Source organism: Geotrypetes seraphini, chromosome 16, assembly GCF_902459505.1.
Source record: "Geotrypetes seraphini chromosome 16, aGeoSer1.1, whole genome shotgun sequence".
Lineage (NCBI taxonomy): Eukaryota > Metazoa > Chordata > Amphibia > Gymnophiona > Dermophiidae > Geotrypetes > Geotrypetes seraphini.
In genome coordinates, this window is record NC_047099.1 from 42469371 (window position 1) to 42490473 (window position 21103).

At 42.8% G+C, this 21103-nt stretch overlaps 1 protein-coding gene across 4 annotated transcripts in view; it reads right to left on the reverse strand.

The window, feature by feature from the left end:
• Nucleotides 1-253: 253 nt before the first annotated feature.
• KIRREL1 (kirre like nephrin family adhesion molecule 1) overlaps nt 254-21103 on the reverse strand; it is a 182065-nt gene continuing 161215 nt past the window's right edge. For all 4 annotated transcript variants that reach the window (XM_033924016.1, XM_033924017.1, XM_033924015.1 and 1 more), the window contains 6 exons: nt 16387-16487; nt 10530-10728; nt 9396-9503; nt 7693-7832; nt 4635-4712; nt 254-3183 (listed from right to left, as the gene is read on the reverse strand). In XM_033924016.1, the coding sequence (XP_033779907.1) occupies nt 2710-3183; nt 4635-4712; nt 7693-7832; nt 9396-9503; nt 10530-10728; nt 16387-16487 (1100 nt within the window). In that variant the 3' untranslated portion in view covers nt 254-2709. The remainder of the gene's footprint in view (nt 3184-4634; nt 4713-7692; nt 7833-9395; nt 9504-10529; nt 10729-16386; nt 16488-21103) is intronic.

Consider the following 21103-nt stretch of genomic DNA (forward strand, 5'->3'; position numbering starts at 1 on the left):
TCCGACGGCTACCCAACCATTTCACTGGTATGTTTCCTCAGGGGCAAAAGTTCTGAGGAAACATACGAGTGAAACGGCTGGGTAGCCATCGGGCCACAAGCTAAGTGCTCTTCTAAATTATTTATTATTATGTACAGCACCATTTAGATACAATACGGTGTCATTGTCTGCATTAAAAAAGTCAAACAAGGCCGATGATGAACACGTCACCCCAATAAGGACACGAAATCAGTTCAAGTAGTGTCTTGGGTGTTTGAGGTCTTGGTAAACACATCTATTAGCTGCTAACAGTTTGTTCATATCAAGTTACATTTTAGACTCTGAACCCACAGGGACAGATAGGGAAACCACTTAGATATACCTTGATAGGCGGTATATAAATGCCTAATACAAAATAATAAATTTATGTGTGGCCAATGACTAAAATACCACCATTTACGCAGGTTCTAGCAGTCTGAAACCAGGCGATCTCTTGCAGAATTACCCCCAATATGCGCTCAGGATGAAATAGAACCCGAGCTCCGAGTGCAAGACAGAGCCCTTTACTGGACCTCTGACCTTTCTCACCCAACTGAACCATTCTTCAGGACTCCTTATTTCCTGGAGGTCCAGGGCACCAAGGGTAAAAGGGCCTTCTCAACCTGTAGTTCAAGGACTGCCAAGGCCAGTCTTATTCGCAGGATATTTGAGAGGAATATGCATGAGATATATTTGCATATAATGGAGATGGTGCATGCAAATCTCATCTCATGTATATTAAACAGAGGCAGTTTGAAAATCAGCCTGGACAGACCAATGTCAATGAACGAGAGGGCATTTTTTTATTTCTTTTGCATTTTAAGCTTTAGTATTTTAATATTATTTATATGTAGAAAAATAGCATTTGCTTTCTCTCTTCAGATTGCATAGACTGGGTTAGCAACTGGCTCCAGTTTTGTGCAGAATGAGGCCGGACCCATCCATGTTTTACTTCTAAAGCTTGGAATTCAGAATTTGGATTCCCTTTCTGAGTCATGACAAGCGGGGCTACGAGTCCGCACACACTGCAGGGGAGGGAGTAAGCCCAGGACTGGATCGGCCCATCCTGAAGCAAATTAACAGAGCCTGTTGGGTCACCCTATGCATAGGCCACTTCTGATGCTGCATGCTCTGCTTCCTCCTCCCTAATCATGAAGTTATTTGGTCACTCTATCCACCAGGCAACTGGACCTAAGTACGAATTGGGACCCTTTAGTGAACTGTGGAAGACTTACAGCTGTATCAGTTACTAAAGGACTCTTGGAGAACTTCAAAAGAATAACACCAGGATGTCCCACACTGCTTCTTCACTCTTAAACATGCAAGTGTCCAGGCAACATAAGTGATATGGAGACATAGAAGAGATACAGTTTTTGGGAAGAGGATGAAGTCAATCCTTTTAGGTTTTAATGCACGTCACTTCCATGCATGTTCCATGCAGAGATTCTTGACATGGCAGACAGGGCAACTGAAACGCAGAATGGAAAAGGAGTGGTATGTGGTGGCCTCTCAAAAATTGGCAGCCTGAAAACAATGGTCTTGAAAACACTAGAGGAGGGTGGCTTTTAGCTGGAGCGGGTCCTATGGTTTTGCCACTGCTCTTGACTAAAGCCCAAACTGCAAAACTCTGGATATGCTGCCTTGGATAATCCAAGTGATCCCATGAATTTTGGAAAACATTTTTCCTTTGTACCATCCAGTGTGGGAGATGCCACAAAGACAGAACTGGGATCTGCACTGCCACCATACTGGTTGGTGCTAGCTTAGATAGTTGCATTGAAGGAAAACAGGAAGTGAGACATTGCTACCCCCATATGACTATTCACCAGAACAGTTTCTCGTCACATGGCTAAGCCATTCTGGACTCAGACTTACCACAAGGTTGCCATGCTGCTACTTCCTTACCCACAAACTAGTCCTTCATTATCCCACTGTCTCCCTTCACTAAGGCATTTAATTATATGTCATCCTCCCCATCCTTCTTCCACTCAAGGAAACCTTTTGTAGAAACTGAGATCCTGTGCTCCTCTGAGTCCAAAGACTCAATAGGCAGCATTAACAAAAGTTCTTGATTCTTAAACAGTTGTGCCCTTACTGGCTATATTGTACCTTTGTGTTTACTCTTGCTCCCTGGACTGGTATCTGTTGTGTTAGCTTAGGCTGTGAGGTGATAGAAAATGTGGCGCAAGCTTACATCCTTCCATCATGTTGACCTTTCAAACACAAAATGCTTTCCACCATTTGTTCGAGTCAGATACCTGGTTATCGACTCTGCAGAAACAGCTGAAATCAAAATGGTGGGTCCTGCACTAAAAATGGGGGTCAACCGACATACACCAGAGGGCAGAAAAGAGTTGGCAATGGTCTACATCCTTCTCAGGAATGTGTCACTTTACATGGAGGTGAAAGTGGCTGGTCTCTAGGAATGGTAGGATGTTGCCAACTTCCCAAGTTAACACTGGGTCACAGCATTGGAGGCTCTACGGAAATGTCTGAGGTGAAGACAGGAAAAGTCCCTGAGTATCAGGGGACAGTTGAGAGGAACATGTCTGCCTCTCCCAGTGTCCCGTCATACTGATGATTTCTTCACACTTTCCTCTCACAGAGGTTCTGTCTGTAGTAGCCCTCTCCTTGCTGGTCCCCTCTGTTCCTCCTACCCACTTCACAGTGTCCCAAGCCTCTCTCCTTCCTTCAGACATGTGTCTGCATCCTTTGTTGAAAACGCTGTCCATAGTCAGAGTGCTGGGAGGTGTACGAGAACCGGGTGGCACTAGCGTATTTGCTAACGGGGTCAAAGGTATCATAAGGCCCTCGATCCAGGCTGGGAGTGGGTGGCTGCGTGTACCCTAAACGGTATGTGGTGTAACCAGCGTTGGGCGGATAGGCATGGGTCCCAAATTTTTCATAGTTCTCATAGGAAAGTTGACTAGCTGTTTCTGCTGCCGTGGCTGGGGTGACGCTAGGTGCAGGCTCTGTGCTGTAGTCCGAGGTAGGGCCTCGGCTGTACGTATTGAGCTGAGCATAGCCGCTGGAGTGGGAGAGTCGGGAGGAAGGGCGGGTGTCATATCGGGCAGGTCCGGGTGTTCGATAGTCCGCATAAAGGACTGTCCGAGAATTTGGCCGGTCCTCGTGAGCACGAACATTATAATATCCATTGGTGGGATCCTGGGAGAGAGAGAGATGCAAGTATTAAATAAAGACCATTAGGATTCAGTCAACAACCAGACCATTAGGATTCAGTCAACAACATTTCTAACAATTTCTGGAATGTTCTAATCAACAGTTGTAATGTATCAATCAGAACTTTGTACATATGGGATATGCTTTTGCACAGTTTATTTTGCAACTATGTTGCAAACAGAAATACATATTTGGGGTTAAGTCTTTAACCGCCCCGAGGATGCAGGGAGAGGGATAGTGGTCACTGGGGGCTCTTTGGCCAATAAGGCATGGGAGAATAGGGACTGGGCCAGTCCATCCAGGTCTGGGCAGTGTTTGCCCCAGTTTGATTCTTAAAATCTCCCTTCAGGTCAAGATAAGACGATATGCAGATCGATACTCAAAGCGATTTAATTGGGTTGGTTAAATTGCTTGTTCAGAGCTGACCACTAATTTTCAGTGGCACTTAACTGGTTAATGCCACTGAAAATAACAAGTTAGCGCCAAAAAAAAAAGGCTATTTTGGGGGCGTGTCAAGGGCAGAGTCAGCACTTGGCTGGTTAAGCAGTGAAATTCAGAACTTAACTGTGCAACTCAATGTACAAAATCTATTCCTAGCTTTATGCACGTCCCCCCCCCCCCTACCTTTACAAAACTGTGATAGCGTTTTTTAGCTCAGGCCGGTGTGCTGAATGCTCTGTGTTGCTCCCGACACTCATGAGCATTCAGCACGCTGGCCTGCGCTAAGAAATGCTATCGTGGTTTTGTAAAAGGGGGCTATGTTAGCTAGCTCCACAAACTCAGGAGTTCAATGCCAGTGCATGGTTATGGCCCGGCATTGAATTTCTGGGTTTAGTACTGGCAATGGTCAGCAAAATACTGAGCCCCACTGGCAGATTATAGGGCACATGGATATTAAACCGGTAAGAAGTGTGCACTTCAATATCACTGTTTATTAAAATATAGAGAATGCTTTGGATCTGAAAAGCTGGCAAGTCGTGGCTTTGCATCACAAGGTTTACTGGTGCAAGTTTTCTGTATAAAGGGTAAGTTCCACTTGGGTAAATACTATTTATTCAGATATCTTCTTAGAGTGGCTAAAAAGTGCACAAGAAGTTCATAGTGCTATGTAGCTTGAAAAAGGGGAATTTTTTTTTTTTTTTGGGGGGGAGGGTGATAGCATGTGCATGATGTTGAATTTTCAAACCCAGTTGCATAATTTTTCATTCATTTGTCTATCTACTGAAAACGGAGGTTCAGTGTAAACAGAGATTGTTGTGTTCATATCTCCATGTAAGCAAATTGTCAAAGACATTCTTTAGGTCATTTTTTTGTTAAAAACTGTCCTCCAGGTCTGCAGGTACAGAAGGCAACCGTGCTGTTTTACCTTGGAGAGCTACTAGAAGCTTCTCTGCCCTCAGCCTCCAAGATCATAATGATATAAGCAAATGCCTAACCTTTAGCTCGTACTCCTCTCGGGTATCAAGGGTGTCACCCCGAAGGTCCTGCTTCAGATCAACATCATCCTTGAAGGACTGTTGAGAGAGACAGACAAACAGACAATAAGAGATGGAAGGTCTCCTCAGAAATCGAAGTTCTCCCAAGTCCCATCTTGCCCTTGGTGCTTTGCCAACATAACAGAGCTGGACACAGCAGTGACAGAGACTCATACTGGGGCAAGAAGAAAGTCACATGTATACAGGAGCTAATTAGGTGGCATGCTGAGCTAAAGACCTACTGGGGCTGCTTCTGAAACCACCGCTAGACTGGTTCAGCAAATGAGCAGACTAGTACAGGGACAGCTCCATCTAAAATCCCCCAGCATGCGTGTCAAACCAAATAAATGCACGCAATTTCTCCATTCTTAGAAAAGAACCTTTGACATGTATAAATACATAAGCTTATATTTAGAGCAGTGGTAATATTTCTGTGCCTCTAGCGATGTTTTATGTACAGAAATGGACTTTTAAGAAACCACATGTACAGCCTGTACCTGGGGTAACTTTCTATGAATCGAGCCAGTGGTGTACCTGAAGAAAAGGCTGGGGAGGAGTTTGCATTGATTTGGACCCTTGAAATGCATGCAGTCCTGGGTGCCACAGAATAGGCAGAAAAATATGGACGTAAGTTCTCTGGGATAACTTGCAAACAGGAAGTATTTTCATAAATTTTGTTGTGAAAATTTGCCAGCAGCTGCCCAGTGAAAGGATGTATACACATTAGTTATCCACGCTGCACACAGTTATGAAATAATTCTGTTATTTGTATAACACCACCAGGCCTATATAGCACTTCACAGATACATGTAAGAGAGATTTCTTGTCCCTCGGAACTTGCAAACTAGTCGAAGACTGACGGAAAGAAACAAGCAGACAACAATGAGAAGAAATGAGTCCTATATATTATACATTCTACATCAAGCTTGTCCAACCTCTGGCCCACGGGCCAGAATTTGACCCACCAAGAGCTTTTTTTCTGGCCCTCAGAAGCTCTGCTGTTTTTGTGGCGTCTACAGCAAGATTCTTTCTTCCCCACCACACCTTGACGCTGTAAACTTGAGCCATGCTTTGACGGAAGTTCATTTTGGTATTCTGGTTTTGAGTTTCATGAAACTTCCAGTCTTAAGCAGCTGAAGCTTGCAGAGAACTGTGTTGCGATGGGAAAGCGGGAATCCTGTTGTTTCTTCTGTAGTGGAAAGAGTCTGGGTAAAAGCTGGAGAGGGGGCAATGCACCACTGCATTTTGCCACGTGACACAATATGACAGTTTGGGTTTTGGCCCTCTGAATGTTGCAAAATATAAACTGTGACTCCCAATTAGAAAAAGGTTGGAAAAGCTTGTTCTACACTGACGGTTTAGTGCAGTGTCTCTCATAATGGGTGCCACAGCACAGAAGTGTGCCCCGAAGAGATTCCGAGTGTGCCACAAGAATAGACGACACGTACGTCACATACATTATACGAGCCTGTGCCTAAGGATACAATCGCCCAGACAAGCATCATTCTTTGAAAATTAACGGCAAGTAATTGTAGTTTCATTCTTATTTTTTATGCAGTAGTGATCTTAACATGAGCAACAAAGCAATCAAGACTTTGTTATCGTTTGGATCTTCTTATTTTTGTGAACTTGGATTTTCAGCTCTGACAGAAATTAAATTGAAAACAGGAGAAGGACTGCAAATGGTGGATGATGAAATGCGTGTTTGCTTGTCGACTATCGAGCTGCGTTTTGAGTTAATTTGCACTCGCAAACAAGCACATCTATCGCATTGATTAGCAATTCTATTCTATCTACTTTAGTTTTACCGTTGTTACAATTACCCATACACAGCTTAAAGAACTTTAAATAAATGACTCTCAAATTTAATTTTTTTGTTGGTTTTGCAATTTTATCATTTCAATTATAATGTGCCGTGAAAAATATTTGTTCTGTTTAGTGTGCCGGAGCTAAAAAAATTTGAGAGATACTGATTTAGTGAATGGAATTTACTGTAGTTCAGTCTAGAACAGAGGTTCTCAACCCAGTCTCTGGGGCACACCTAGCCAGTTAGTTTTCAGAAACCCCACAATGAATTTGCATGAGATGGATTTTTATGCACTGCCTCCATTGTATGCAAATCTTATCTCATGCATATTCATTCATTGTGAATATCCAGAAAACCTGAATGGCTGAGTGTATTCTAAGCTCCAGGTTTAGAACCTCTGCTCTAGAGCTAGAATAGAGCTGTAAATTCAATTACCTCTCTTCTTGAAGTAAATTTGTGTTATAGGTCTATAAATGTTGCATCTCAGGGTACTTATCACATCTTCCAAGTTTTCCAAGTTTTATTTAAAATTTGATTAAACGCTTATAAAAATTTCTAAGCGATTTACAATTAAAAACCAGGGTAAAAACACTCAGGTCATACAAGACTAAAAACAAGATAATAACTGACAGGAACAAAATGGAAGGAGGGTAGAACTACAATTGTAATAGGAAAGAAACATTAAATGGGAAAACACGTAGGAAGGGTAAAGTAAAAAAAGGCTAAATTGTCACTGTGAAGATATTAATTACTTTAGAGTATGGGTACGATGTTAGTCAGTAGTTTCAGCTCTCGAATGCATCATTGAAAAGGAAACTTTTAAATTTGGCTAATCGTCAGATTTTCAGTTAAATCAAGGGCCTACTACCCATTGATAATCTTGTTAATGGATGGGATCAATGTATTTGAAAAGGTCCTCGCAGTTTAAGCCCTTCCTGCTGGGCTCCATTTGGTGCTTATTAGGGAGGTCCTGCCAGCCTGCTAAGAGTCAACAGGGCAACTCCTAGTCCTGGCTCTTGAGGGACAGTCTGTCATATTCGAGTGAGGCTTTTCAAAATGTCTCTCTCTTGACCCCCCCCCCCCCCAATGTCCCTAGAGGTCCCACAGAAGACAACCCAACAGCCAGAGGTGCTCTCCCCTTTCCATGTGAGATTAACTCTTTGTCCATAAATTCTGCCCTTTCCACCCCAAACTCTCTGACTTATAACTCACCGAGTAAATGGCTTTCATAACACGGGTGGCTGTGGAGATGCTGCTGGTGTCCTCCTCGCGGTCACTGTGCAAGGTGAAAGGCTCTCTGTTCACCGTCTCCACTTTGATATCTATATTCTTCAGCGTGACATCCTTGCGACCTTTCAAGTTTGGTAGGAGGTGGGGGGGGGAGGGGGGAGAGGAAGAAATATCCTTATGTTATCCCTGAACTGGAATAATGTGAATGGAGGAACTTTGAAAGATAATTACCAACATGTGATGACTTTGAACAACATTTGCAACAGACATGAAAGACCATCTATGGTCTCCTTCGATCAATACGATACAAATTATTTGGCAATGTATATACTTTGTTTCCATGGTCAGTTACAAATACCCTGTTTCCCATTTCTGCCACCAGCAAAGCACAGGCACATAAGACAGGATATAAAAGCATGATAAAATAAAAAAAAAGGTGCCAATTTACCAAGGAAGTGTGTCCTGCATGGATACACCATATACTCAAATATAAGTCAATCCGAATATAAATCGAGACCTCCTTTTTTCCCCCCCAAAAGGAGGAAAAACGGTTGACTCGAATATAAGACAGGGGCTTAATATTCAAGTGCCATGCCCTGCCAGGATCTTCACCCAGCCCTCGTCCCTTCCTTACCACGGCTCTGTACTAGCCCCCCCCCACCCTCACTCCTTGCCAGGCTCTGTACCCAGCCCTCTTCCCTCCCTGCCCTTCCAGGCTTTGTACCCAGTCCCCCTCACTCCCTGCCTAGCTCTCCACCCAGCCCTCCTCCCTCCCTGTCCTACCAGGCTCTGTACCAAGCCCCCCTCACTCCTTGCCAGGCTCTGTACCCAGCCCCCTCATTCCTTGCCAGGCTTTTCACCCTGTCTCACCTTCCTACCCTATACCCCTTCTAGTGGTCTAATGTAAGCTGGGATGGGAGGGATACTTCCTGTCTCCCGTTCCAGCCGACAAACTTTTTTTTTTTTTTTTTACTCCCCCCCCCCCCCACGCTTAGCTTTTGCACCATTTTTAATCCCTGGTGGTCCAGCGGTGTACGGGGCAGGAGTGATTTATCCATGCTCTGCCCCGTGCTGAGCCTCTCTGTCCCTGGTTCCCATTTCATGGCCATCGGCACACCCAACAGGGCCAAGCTTTTCATGCTTCCTGCTCAGCCACGCACTGCTATCTGAATGGCCACTGCCAGTTCTAGCGGGATGAGAACTGGCGGTGGCCATTCAGAGAGCAGTGCAGGGCTGAGCAGGAAGCATGAAAAGCTCGGCCCTGTTGGGTGTGCCGATGACCGTGAAATGGGAACCAGGGAAGTAGAGGCTCAGCATGGGGCAGGGCATGGAAAGATCGCTCCTGCCCCATACACCGTTGGAGCAAAAGGAATTAAAAACGGCACAAAAGGTAAGCACCGGGGGTGGTTTAAAAAAAAAAGTTAGTCGGCTGGGACAGGAGACAGGAGGCATCCCTCCCATCCTGGCCTGCCGTATCGTCCAGGAGGGGTCGGATTGATGACCTAAATATAGGACAAGACCCCCATTTTTGGGCCATTTTTTTGGCCGAAAAATCTTATCCTATATTCGAGTATATACGGTAATTTTGAGACGAGGACTGATTACCAAAGGATTGCACGCTGCCGTGACAACACCACGAGAACCATATGTGGCTACAAGCGGCAACACTGAACATTGAGACTCACTTCCTTTCCGGCGTCTGTACAGGAAGAACACTAAGAAAACGGAGAACAGAAGGAGCAGGATCCCAGCCGCGATTGTAACTCCAACAATGATACCAACTGGCAGAACTTCTGCAAAAGGGAGAAAAACACATCAGCAAAGGACAAAAGGCAAACAGCTTGAGAAGGGGGGTCTTTCATATCGGTGTGCACTTTGTGGCTTCTTGTCCTCTCTGTCTTGCTGCCTCCCCCCCCCCCCCTTTCCAGGAAACAAAGCAGGGCCATTAATCTTAGCAATTAATGTGTCTTTTCTTCACATAGGTCTACATGGGTTTTCTAGAGGCTCTGACTACAGTATGATCTATATATTTTGGGAACCCTCCAATATTTAATAATTCATGCATGGAATGATAAGAACATAAGAGTTGCCATACTGGGTCAGACCAAAGGTCTATAAAGGCCAATATTCTGTTTTTAACAGTGGCTAATCCAGGTCATAAGCACCTGGCAAGATCCCAAAAGAAAAGTAAAACAGATTTTATGCTGCTTATCCTAGGAATAAGCAGTGGATTTCCCCAAGTCCATCTTAATAATAGCGTTTGGACTTTTCTTTTAGGAACTTGTCCAAACCTGTTTTAAACTCTGCTAAGCTAACTGCTTTTACCACATTCTTTGGCATCAAATTCCACAATTTAATTACATGTTGAGTGAAAAGGTGTTTTCACCGATTTGTTTTAAATGTGTTACTTAGTAGCTTCATTGCATGCCCCCTAGTCTTGGTATTTTTGAAAAGAGTAAATAAGGGATTCACGTCATGTCATGCGCGCGTGATGTCATCGCATCACATCTATGTGACATCATTGTGTCGCATCTGCGCATGCACAGATGCCCTCCTGCCCGATGAAAGCAGGCAGCGTGGGGTGTAGCTGAGGTGCGGCTAGTGCAGGATTAGGGGCAGGACTGGGGCATAATGAGGTGGGGGTGGGTGGAACTGGGCAGGCCTGGTGGCGGGTCTAGGGGGTCCAGATTTTACTAAAGTAACCCTAACTAGATACACATTAGTCGGCTCTGAAAACTCAATGTCCAGCACTGAATTTCCAGGTTTAACACGCCCATCGTCACTGGTTGATTATTGGGCCTTGTGCTGTCTCAGAGTACCTTTCTCCTCCAGTTGGATGATAGCCGTTCCCAGACCGAAGCTGTTCCATGCCGTGCAGTTGTACTGTGTCTGGAAATCGGTGTCTACCACATTGTTGATGGTCAAGGTGGACAGAACGCCGTCACCTGTGTTTGTTCGTTCCACGGAGTACCGCTCCACTGTCCCGCCTTCTAGAATGTTCTCTTTCCAGGCCCAGGCCTGGTGTGTGAGAGATAAGAGAAAGAGAGTAGTTCTGACAGCAGGAACTAGCAAGACAAAATCTTTCCTAGCAAGTCCAAAGGATAAAATAACTAGAACATCGCTTCACTTGAATGTTCATGACTACCCGATTTCCTAATCTATAAAAATATTAGGAGTCACATTAGACTCTCATTTATCCATGGTAGAACATATGAATTTAGTGGTGAAGAAGTGCTTTTTTGCAGTATGGAAACTAAAGACCATCCAAAAATACTTTGATCCTCTATCTTTTAGATTATGGGTCCTATCTATATTGGATTATTGTAATATTGTCTATTTGGGTGTACCTAAAAAATTTTGAGAAAATTGAGAATAGTACAGAACACGGCTGTCTGTCTGATATTTGGGCTGAAGAAAAGTGATCATGTTAGTCCCTATTATAGACTGTTGCACTGGTTGCCGGTGGAGGCACGAGTAATATTTAAGTTTTCTTGTATTTGCTTTAAGCTAGTTTGGGGATTGGCCCCTACCTATCTTTTGTCTCATTTCGTGCTATACAGCCCTACGAGGATAACCGGAAATCGTAATTTATTTGCCTATCCAAAAATTACTGGTTGTAGATACAGGTCTTTTTTGGATAGGACTTTTTCGTTTCAAGCAAGTAAGCAGCAGTCCTGGTTAGGCAATTACATCAGTGGAGCCAGGCTGTCTTACGGCGCATTTCCGAAAGAAATTAAGACTGTACTGTTTGATAAATTCATTTCCTAAATAGAAGTTATATTAATAACAATAATTCTACTCTGATTATTCTTAAGAAATATGTTGTACTTTTGCTATTTGTATTTTGTACTTTGCTGATTGTCCAGCTCTCTTCAATGTAAACCGCCCAGAAATCATCTGATTGTGGCGGTATAGAAGAATAAAGTTATGTTATGTTATGTTATGTTATGTGAGTGCCTTCAGTTTCCTGTCCTATGTTCCCAATTCCACCTATGCATGCACGTATGATTTATTTCCTCTCCAGAAACAACCTGCCCCCCTCCTAATATGGAAAACCTTATGTTTGATAAATTCTCTATCAGAAGATGATCCATCTTTATTTAATTTCATGATCTCTGAAGCATTAAAATGAATAATTCAACATGGGAAAGATAAGTCAAATTTACTGATGGTGGAATAGTCTATTGTTGTTCCGGAAATATGAAAGCATTGTCATTCACAATTTATCTCCAGACTGTAAAGGAAATTATAAATGGTCCGAATTAGACAAACACCTTTCCAATATCTCATCATAACTGAGTCTGTCCTATCTTTCTTTTGTCGTTGCTCGTAAGTTAGGTTATGTTTGTTGCAGCTCCCTACAATACTTGAAAATACATTCCTGATCAGTATTTTGAATGATTTTTTTGTTTTGTTTTTTATTTTATTTTACTTATGCAATTTTGTGCTAATTCTATAAAACATAATAAAAATCATGTTGACAACAAAAATCAGATTTCTTTCTAATTATTTAGATTAGCGGTGACCCCATGTTTATAAACATGTTAATTAACCCATCTGGCCATGTCATAGGAAATCATAAGAACATAAGAATAGCCTTACTGGGTCAGACCAATGGTCCATCAAGCCCAGTAGCCCGTTCTCACGGTGGCTAATCCAGATTACTAGTACCTGGCCAAAACCCAAGGTGTAGCAATATTCCATGTTACCAATACAGGGCAAGCTGTGCCTTCCCCCTTGTCTTTCTCAATAACAGATTATGGACTTTTCCTTCAGGAACTTGTCCAAACCTTTCTTAAAACCAGCTACGCTATCCACTCTTACCATATCCTCTGGCAACGCGTTCCAGAGCTTAACTATTCTCTGAGTGAAAAAAAATTTCCTCCTATTGGTTTTAAAAGTATTTCCCTGTAACTTCATCGAGTGTCCTCTAGTTTTTGTAATTTGGAAACACTAATCAAATGTAAATTAGACGCAATCTTGGATGAGAAGAATCTACGGGATCCCAGTCAACACGGATTCACCAAGGGTAGGTCCTGCCAATCCAATCTCATCAGCTTCTTTGACTGGGTAACAAAACAGCTAGACTTGGGAGAATCCGTGGATGTCGTATACCTAGACTTCAGCAAAGCTTTCGATAGTGTCCCGCTTCGCAGGCTGTTGAGCAAGATGAAATCAATGGGGCTGGGAGAAACACTAACTACATGGGTCAATGACTGGCTGAGTGGCAGACTTCAGAGGGTGGTAGTTAACGGTACCCTCTCTAAAACATCGGAGGTGACCAGTGGAATATCGCAGGGCTCAGTCTTGGGCCCGCTCCTTTTCAACATATTCATAGGGGACCTAACTCAGGGGCTTCAAGGTAAGATAACTTTATTCGCTGACAACGCCAAACTATGCAATATAGTGAGAGACGGCAATTCACCCGATAGTATGACACAGGACCTACATTTGTTGGAGCTTTGGTCCTCGACCTGGCAGCTGGGCTTCAACGCTAAGAAATGCAAGATCATGCACTTTGGCAGCAGAAATCCGTGCAGAACTTACACCTTGAATGGTGAGACCTTAGCTAGAACTTCAACAGAACGAGACTTGGGAGTGATCATCAGTGCAGACATGAAAACTGCTGATCATGTGGAGAAGGCTTCATCTAAGGCAAGACAGTTGTTAGGTTGCATCCGCAGGAGTTTCATCAGCCGGAAGCCTGAAGTCATAATGCCATTATACAGAACCATGGTGAGACCTCATTTGGAATACTGTGTGCAATTCTGGAGGCCACACTACCGAAAAGATGTGCTGAGAGTAGAATCGGTGCAACGGATGGCCACCAGGATGGTCTCAGGGCTCAAGGATCTATCGTACGAGGAAAGGCTGAAAAATTTGCGGCTGTACTCACTCGAACGTAGGGAGAGAGGAGACATGATCGAGATGTTTAAGTATATTACCGGCCGTATCGAGATGGAAGAAGAGGCCACAAGAGGGCATCCGCTCAAACTCAGGGGCGGGAAATTTCATGGCGACACCAGGAAATATTTCTTCACCGAGAGAGTGGTTGATTCTTGGAACGAGCTCCCAGTACAGGTGATCGAGCAAATGGGATGCCCATGTGGGATCCCTTAGAGGGTTAAGCCAAGGGAACCTGCCACCAGGAGTGGGATCCCTAGGATAGTAGACTTGGGGGTGGGTCAGTAGAGTGGGCAGACCTGATGGGCTATAGCCCTTATCTGTCGTCATCTTCTATGTTTCTATCTGTTCTACTCCACTCAGGATTTTGTAGACTTCAATCATATCTCCCCTCAGCCGTCTCTTTTCCAAGCTGAAGAGCCCTAACCGTTTTAGTCTTTCCTCATATGAGAGGAGTTCCATCCCCTTTACCATGTTGGTTGCTCTTTGAACTTTTTCTAGTGCCACTATATCGTTCATAAGATAAGGAGACCAGAATTGAACGCAATACTGCAGATCTCAAAATGAAATGATACAGAGGCATTAGGACATTCTTAGTCTTGTTAACCATCCCTTTTTTAATAATTCCCAGCATCCTGTTTGCTTTTTTGGCTTTCACCACACATTGGGCGGAAGGTTTCATTGTATTGTCTACATGATACCCAGATCCTTTTCTTAGGCGCTAACCCCCAAGGTGGACCCCAGCATCGGGTAACTGTGATTCTTCCCAATGTGCATCACTTTGCATTTGTCCACATTAAATTTCATCTGCCATTTGGACGCCCAGTTTTCCAATTTCCTAAGGTCTGACTGCAATTTTTCACAATCCGCATGCGTTTTAACAACTTTGAACAGTTTAGTGTCATCTGCAAATTTAATCACCTCACTCGTCGTTCCAATTCCCAGATCATTTATAAATAAGTTAAATAGCACCAGTCCTACAGACCCCTGTGGCACTCCACTGTTTACTCTCCTCCATTGAGAAAAATGATCATTTAACCCTACCCTCTGTTTTCTATCCGATAACCAATTCCTAATCCACAACTGAACTTTACCACCTATACCATGACACTTTAATTTTCTCAGGAGTCTCTCATAAGGAACTTTATCAAAAGCTTTCTGAAAATCTAGATACACTATATCAACTGGCTCACCTTTAGCCAAATGTTTATTCACACCTTCAAAGAAGTCAAGCAAATTTGTGAGGCAAGATTTCCCTCACAGCATGAACCCACGCTGACTCCGTCTCATTAAATCATGTTTGTCTGCGTGTTCCACAATTTTATTTTTTATAACCGTTTGTACCATTTTGCCTGGTAAAAGCTGAATCAGGTCCCCTCATTTCTGTACACAGCTTGCATCTTGCTGTGTTTGACAGTTTTATTTATTACAAAAAAAAAGATCTCTCCACTGCCTATTCCTAGGCAGCTTTACAATAGTAACATACATAAAATAGGACAAATTAGACTTGTACAAACATCAAAGATTACAAATAAGTCCTGTACGGTGGAGTCGGTACACAAAACCTATCAACTCCTTCATTTATGGTATCTCCACTTCTACTCCGACTCCTTTATTTATGTTGTATATCTACATAGGAGTTTGCGGGGGCGAATTGGGGCACAGCTCATAGGAATGGGGCAGGGATAGGGACAGAGTCATAGGGATGGGGCGGGAGATTTTTTTGGTCAGTCCTGTGTTTCTGATAACCCCATTCTGGTTCATTATAGGACCTAAGGCCCTGATTTCAATGGGTAGAAATTAGAGACTACTAATCCCACAGTGCTTTGGGGGTGTAAGTTCAAAACCAGGACTGGCCAAAAAGTCTTCCTCCTGAAACTGGGACACTTAGCATCTCTGTTTTCTCTCTCTCTCTTTCCCTAAAGCTTCTTTTCAAAACTGGACCCTCTGTTTCCACAACCACGTACTAAAGTAACCTCCCCCCCCCATACAGACTGATCCATTAATGAATCACCAATGGCCCCTGCAGACAGACGCCACTGTTAATAAAATTTCACTGCAGTTAGTGGTTTTACAAGGCACATATTTGCTAGATAAAATATCCCAACTAAAGACTGACATCTGGAGAATCGTTAGAGAAGTATTTTAATTAAAGAGAAAAGGACATCTGGGAGAGAAAAGTGATGATTTGCTGGTACTTAATATTTAATTTTTAAATTATCAGAATAGAGAAGGGGGCAGGCACAGTAAGTCAAGTGCTTGGGATGGAAGCTGCCTCTTCTAGTCAAGAGAAAGTGCCCTTACACAGTTGAAAGCAATGATGTTTCTTTATCCCAGCGCCCAAACAAGCCAGCAAATAGCAAGGTCTGGAACCCAAGCCTTTTCATTCTGGATGGGACTATCTTATGTTGGCTGAAGAGATAACCATATATCGAACTTGTTCCCTTTTCGAGACAGGCCCCAAAGATTGCCAGCTAGATCCTCAGATGCACCACTCCACGTTCAATTCAATTTCATAACGTTAAGCTTAATGTGCATTGTCTTCACCGGATCCAATTTTATAAATACATTTAATACTCCATGTTTAACTTTATAAATATATAGATTTAATTTTTAAAATTTTAATTTTTAAAAGGGAACAAGTTCGATATATGATTATTGATGAATGATTGTTGAGCAAAATTTATGAATGAAGAGTAGTTAGTTGGCTGAAGAGATAAGGCACATGCAGGACAGGTCTGGGAGGAACATGGAGCCCAGTTGTGTACTCACAATCTTATCGGGTGTTGGGGTACTGCCGATGAAACACTCCACTTTGCCCTGGTCGCCCCGTATGGCATATTGCATAATCTCACTGGAAATGATGGGTGGACCTGAGGGTAGGACAGAAACCACAAAGGACTTATTAGACAATTTTGAGATATGTGTGACTGTGAAAGTCCTCCTGTGGAGAAAGTGATTTTGAGACATAAGAACACAAGAATAAATAAAATAAATCAAAATGCCTATCTAGGTCAGTATTCTGCTTCCAACAGTGACCAATTTAGGTCACAAGTACCTGGCAGAATCCCAAAGATTAAGAAGACTTCAGAATCCCAAAGAGTAAGAAGATTCTGTGTTACTGATCCCAGGGATAAAAAGTGACTTTCTCTGAATCTACCTTATTAACAGTTTATAGACTTTCCCTCCAGGAACTAATCTAAATCTTTTTTTCATCTCAGCTACATTAACTGTTTTTATTACATCCCCTGGTAACAAGTTCAGTGAATGAAAAAAAATAAAAATTCCTCCTATTGTTTTAAAAGTATTAATAAGATGGAGATGGGGAGTGGGAATGTGGATGGGTGGATGATACAAAATTATTCTGTTATCTCAGAGTTCAGCCAAGATATTAAATGATGGTACATTCACAACACTGACATATTTATAATTCATTCACTTAGCAAAGGTCAGGAGTGAGAGGGCAGAGGGGGCCGACTCTTCCTTGCACCTGAAGAAGAGTTTACTGTTAGCGCAAACCCATAGTTATGATATAAACTTTACCCTAACACTAGATAGCAAGTGAATATTTTAAGTGTAGTGGGGGGAGGTCCCCCCATTCCCCCCTCAAAAAGATAAAATAGTATCCATCGCTGCAATTGTCCATGCGCGCACTTATCCCTGCGTGCAATTGCTGGGGCGCATTTGTCGTAGCGCAATTGTCCTACGCTCATTTGAAGCCTGCTCTATATAAAACAGGTGCCTTCTGAAATTTTTATATAGATGCCCCAAGTAGTGGGGCAATTTTCAAACTGTGCATTTTGGAATAAAGTGCATGAATACCAAATTTAAAGCAAATATGGCACGTGACCTTTGCACCCATGGTGCCTTGCAAAACTCTTCACACATTCTGCTCTTTAAAAACAACCATTTCCTACAATTCCTTGAAATAAACTCCTACTTTCCAGCATTTTTTTTAACCGTACAAGTCAATATTCACCCCACGGTGGTCAGGTTTTGACAGCACCGACTGCCAGAGGATGAATTAGGCTGGATATTCAGTGCTGGCACCTATCCAGGCGTGGCAGTGAATTTCCACTTGGAGGTTGCCAGATACAGCCAATATTTAGTGCCTTAACCAGATAGCGAGCTGCGTTATTCATGGTCCAACACGGCCAGTTCGCTAATAATAATAATAATAACTTTATTCTTATATACCGCCAACAATCTTGCGACTTCTAGGCGGTTTACAATGAAGAGAAACTGTACAGACAGCGAATTACAGAGTATAGCATTGAACATCTAGTGATAGTAACAGGAGAGTTACAGGGTCTGTGTATTACACGGTTTCACAATGAGTAGCATTATACAGTCGACGATATTCAGAGCATAAGTAGGAGAAGAGAAAGGAGATTGCGCTTTGAGTTACAAGACTGCGAAGGTGAAAAAGATAACATAAGATGTTGATGAGAAGTAAGTTGTTAACTTGGTACATTTGAACGAAGGATGGGCACCAGTGGAAAAAACTGGTAACAATTAAAGATAGAAATTTTGGCAGAAGAGGGTAGACGGACTCCTTGGGATGGGAGGAGGCTCCGATTTTAGGGGAGAAGTCTGGTTAGGTTATAAATTTCTTAAACAAGGTGGTTTTTAGTTCTTTCCTAAAGATACTATATGATTCTCTGGCGGCATCAGTAAAGTAGCCTGTCCAAGTTTGCAGTCTACCTGCTTGGAATTTGAATGTTCTATCAAAGAAGGTGCGATATCTACAGCCTATGATATTTGGGTAGGTAAAGAGGTTACGGTTTCTGGTAGGCCTAATAGAGGAGTGGAATTCGAAGTGAGGTAGTAGGTAGCTGGGGGACAGTCCCCAGATTAGTTTATAGCAGAGGCAGGAGAATTTGAATAGAATTCGTGCTTCAATTGGTAACCAATGAAGGAGTTTGTAGAATGGACTAACATGATCGCTCTTCTTTAGTCCGAATATTAGACGGATGGCCGTATTTTGAACTATTCTCAGTTTTCTCACATTTTTTTTTTATATTCCCAAATAGACAATGTTACAGTAGTCCAGGGTGGATAAAATCAGTGATTGTACCAATATTCTGAAGGATAGCGGGTCGAAGTATTTTTTTATGGTTTTCAGTTTCCAAAGGATGAAGAAGCATTTTTTAGTCACCGAGTTTATGTGCTCGGTCAGGGTCAGGTGGGTATCCAGGGTGACTCCCAGTATTTTTATGGTTTTTAGTATTGGGTGATCATGGCCGTTTACATATATTGTAGTTGCGGAGATTTTCTCGCTTGGGCTAGCAAGGAAAATCTTTGTCTTTTCTGAGTTTAATTTCAGTTTGAAGTTTAAAGTCCATTTTTCTATTTCAAGCATGATGGAGGAGATATGTTTTGAGTTGGTTGAGGTCACATTTGTTATTGGTATTAGTATGGAGATGTCGTCTGCGTATATATAATAAGTTAGGTTAAGCTTTTGTAAAAGGTGGCCTAGAGAAGAGATGTATATATTGAACAAGGTGGGAGATAGGGGGGATCCTTGTGGGACTCCCGAGGGACTTTTCCAGGGTTCAGAGTAATTTCCTTCATGGACCACTTGATAAGATCGTTTGGTTAGGAAACCTTGGAACCAGGTCCAAACTCTTCCTGATATTCCCATTTCGTCGAGGCACCTAAGCATAGTTTCGTGGTCCACGAGATCGAAGGCACTGCTGAAGTCTAACTGTAGGATCAAGGCGCTGGAACCTTGATTGAAAAGGTCATATAGGTGGTTAAGGAGAGAGCCTAGGATTGTCTCGGTACTGAATCCTTTTCTGAATCCAGATTGGTGGTCATTTAGGAGAGAGTACTTATCTAAGTGATTTACTAATTCCAAGTTGACCAGCCCTTCCAGCATTTTGGTGAAAAAGGGAGTGCTCGCTATGGGTCTGTAGTTGGATGCCAGTGTGAGCGAGATCTTCTGGTCTTTGGGTATGGGTGTGATTAGGATGTGTCCCATATTTTCCAGGTAGGTTACGTTTTTGAGAGAGTAAGTTGCCCAGTTAAATAGGTCCCTCTTAAATTCTGGTATTGCATCTTGCATGATCTTAGACGGACATTCATCTAGTAGACAATTTGATTTGGAGTATTTGTTGAAGAGTGCAAGGAAGTTATTCCAATCTGGGGGCTCGAAGTGGTTCCAGCTCATATCGCCTTTGGATTCACTACTCTGCGTTTTGAGGTTGAATTCAAGATTGGGTGGAGGAGGGGGTATTGAGGCTCTGAGGTCGGTGATTTTTTTCCTAAAGTGGTTGGCTAGGGTGGAGACCTCTGGGATTTGATCGTGATGGTTCTGTAGTATCTGTGTGGTGTCTGTTATTTTGCTTACTAGTTTGAATAGTTCTCTACTGTTTGTATTGGTTGTTCCTATTTTCTGTGCATAACAGTTATAACGCTTTTCTTTGATCCGATTCTTGTAATTTTTCATTTTTTGTTTCCATTTAATTTTATCTTCCACTTTGTCTGTTTTTTGCCATACTCTTTCCAGTTTTCTGAGGCACTGCCAGGCACTGCCGCTGAATATCAGGCACTGAATGCCAGGCACTGCCGCTGAATATCTGTCTAGGTATTCAGCGGCGCTGATGCCACGTATCTGGTCTGGCTCAGTCACTGTGCAGGAGCCGCTTATACCCAGTTCACTATAAATCATTTTGAATTTCAACCCTGTAACTTTTAGCCAGCAAAATGTGTCCTACAGTGTTTGGATTATGGGAAACTAGGTGTACTTTTAGCTGACCGAAGGCAGGAATTTACAGACAGACAATTTCTGCAGGGAAATTGCTATTTACTTTGAAATTCTGGCTTCCCCATTTCAGAGGAGGGGGAAAGAGCCATTAGAGTAAGACCAAGATGCTTTTTTCCCCTACTATTTCTGCTCTGATGGCTGCATTTGATTAATAAAGCACAGCACAGGGTAACAAATTTGCCTTTAAATCTATTGATCGCTGTGGAAAGTCTCACCATGGTGCACTAAATGTGATTATAATACACGACATTAAAGTAATGGTCCAGAATTATGCTCTGCACATTACACGTAATGGAAGACAATTTGTTTTCTTCATTGTCGGGGTTTTGTTTTGTGGAGTTTTTAATCGCCTCTTCTAGGCATTTTTTTATGGCTCTCGCTTTATCGCTTGGCCAAACTAACCTCAAAAATGATCAGTGGGGTTTTCTAGCTTTTGGGCTTGTTTATTTCATTGAAGAATCTCGGAAGATCATGAAGCAACGTACTCCCTGTCTCTCTCTCTGCATTGCTTCTGATGAGGGGTGAGACGGAGACCTTGAGTGGGCAGCCAGGCAGTTCCTGGTTTATCAGCCCCATCCACTGAGGATCAGGGGAGGTATGAACACACTGCATGGTATAGATGCCCTCATTTCATCACTGCCGGGGCTGGGAGTGGGGGGAAGGAAGGCAGTGGTTTGATGCAACCCGGTTCCCAGAAGAAGTCAAGACTGGTCCGGGCTT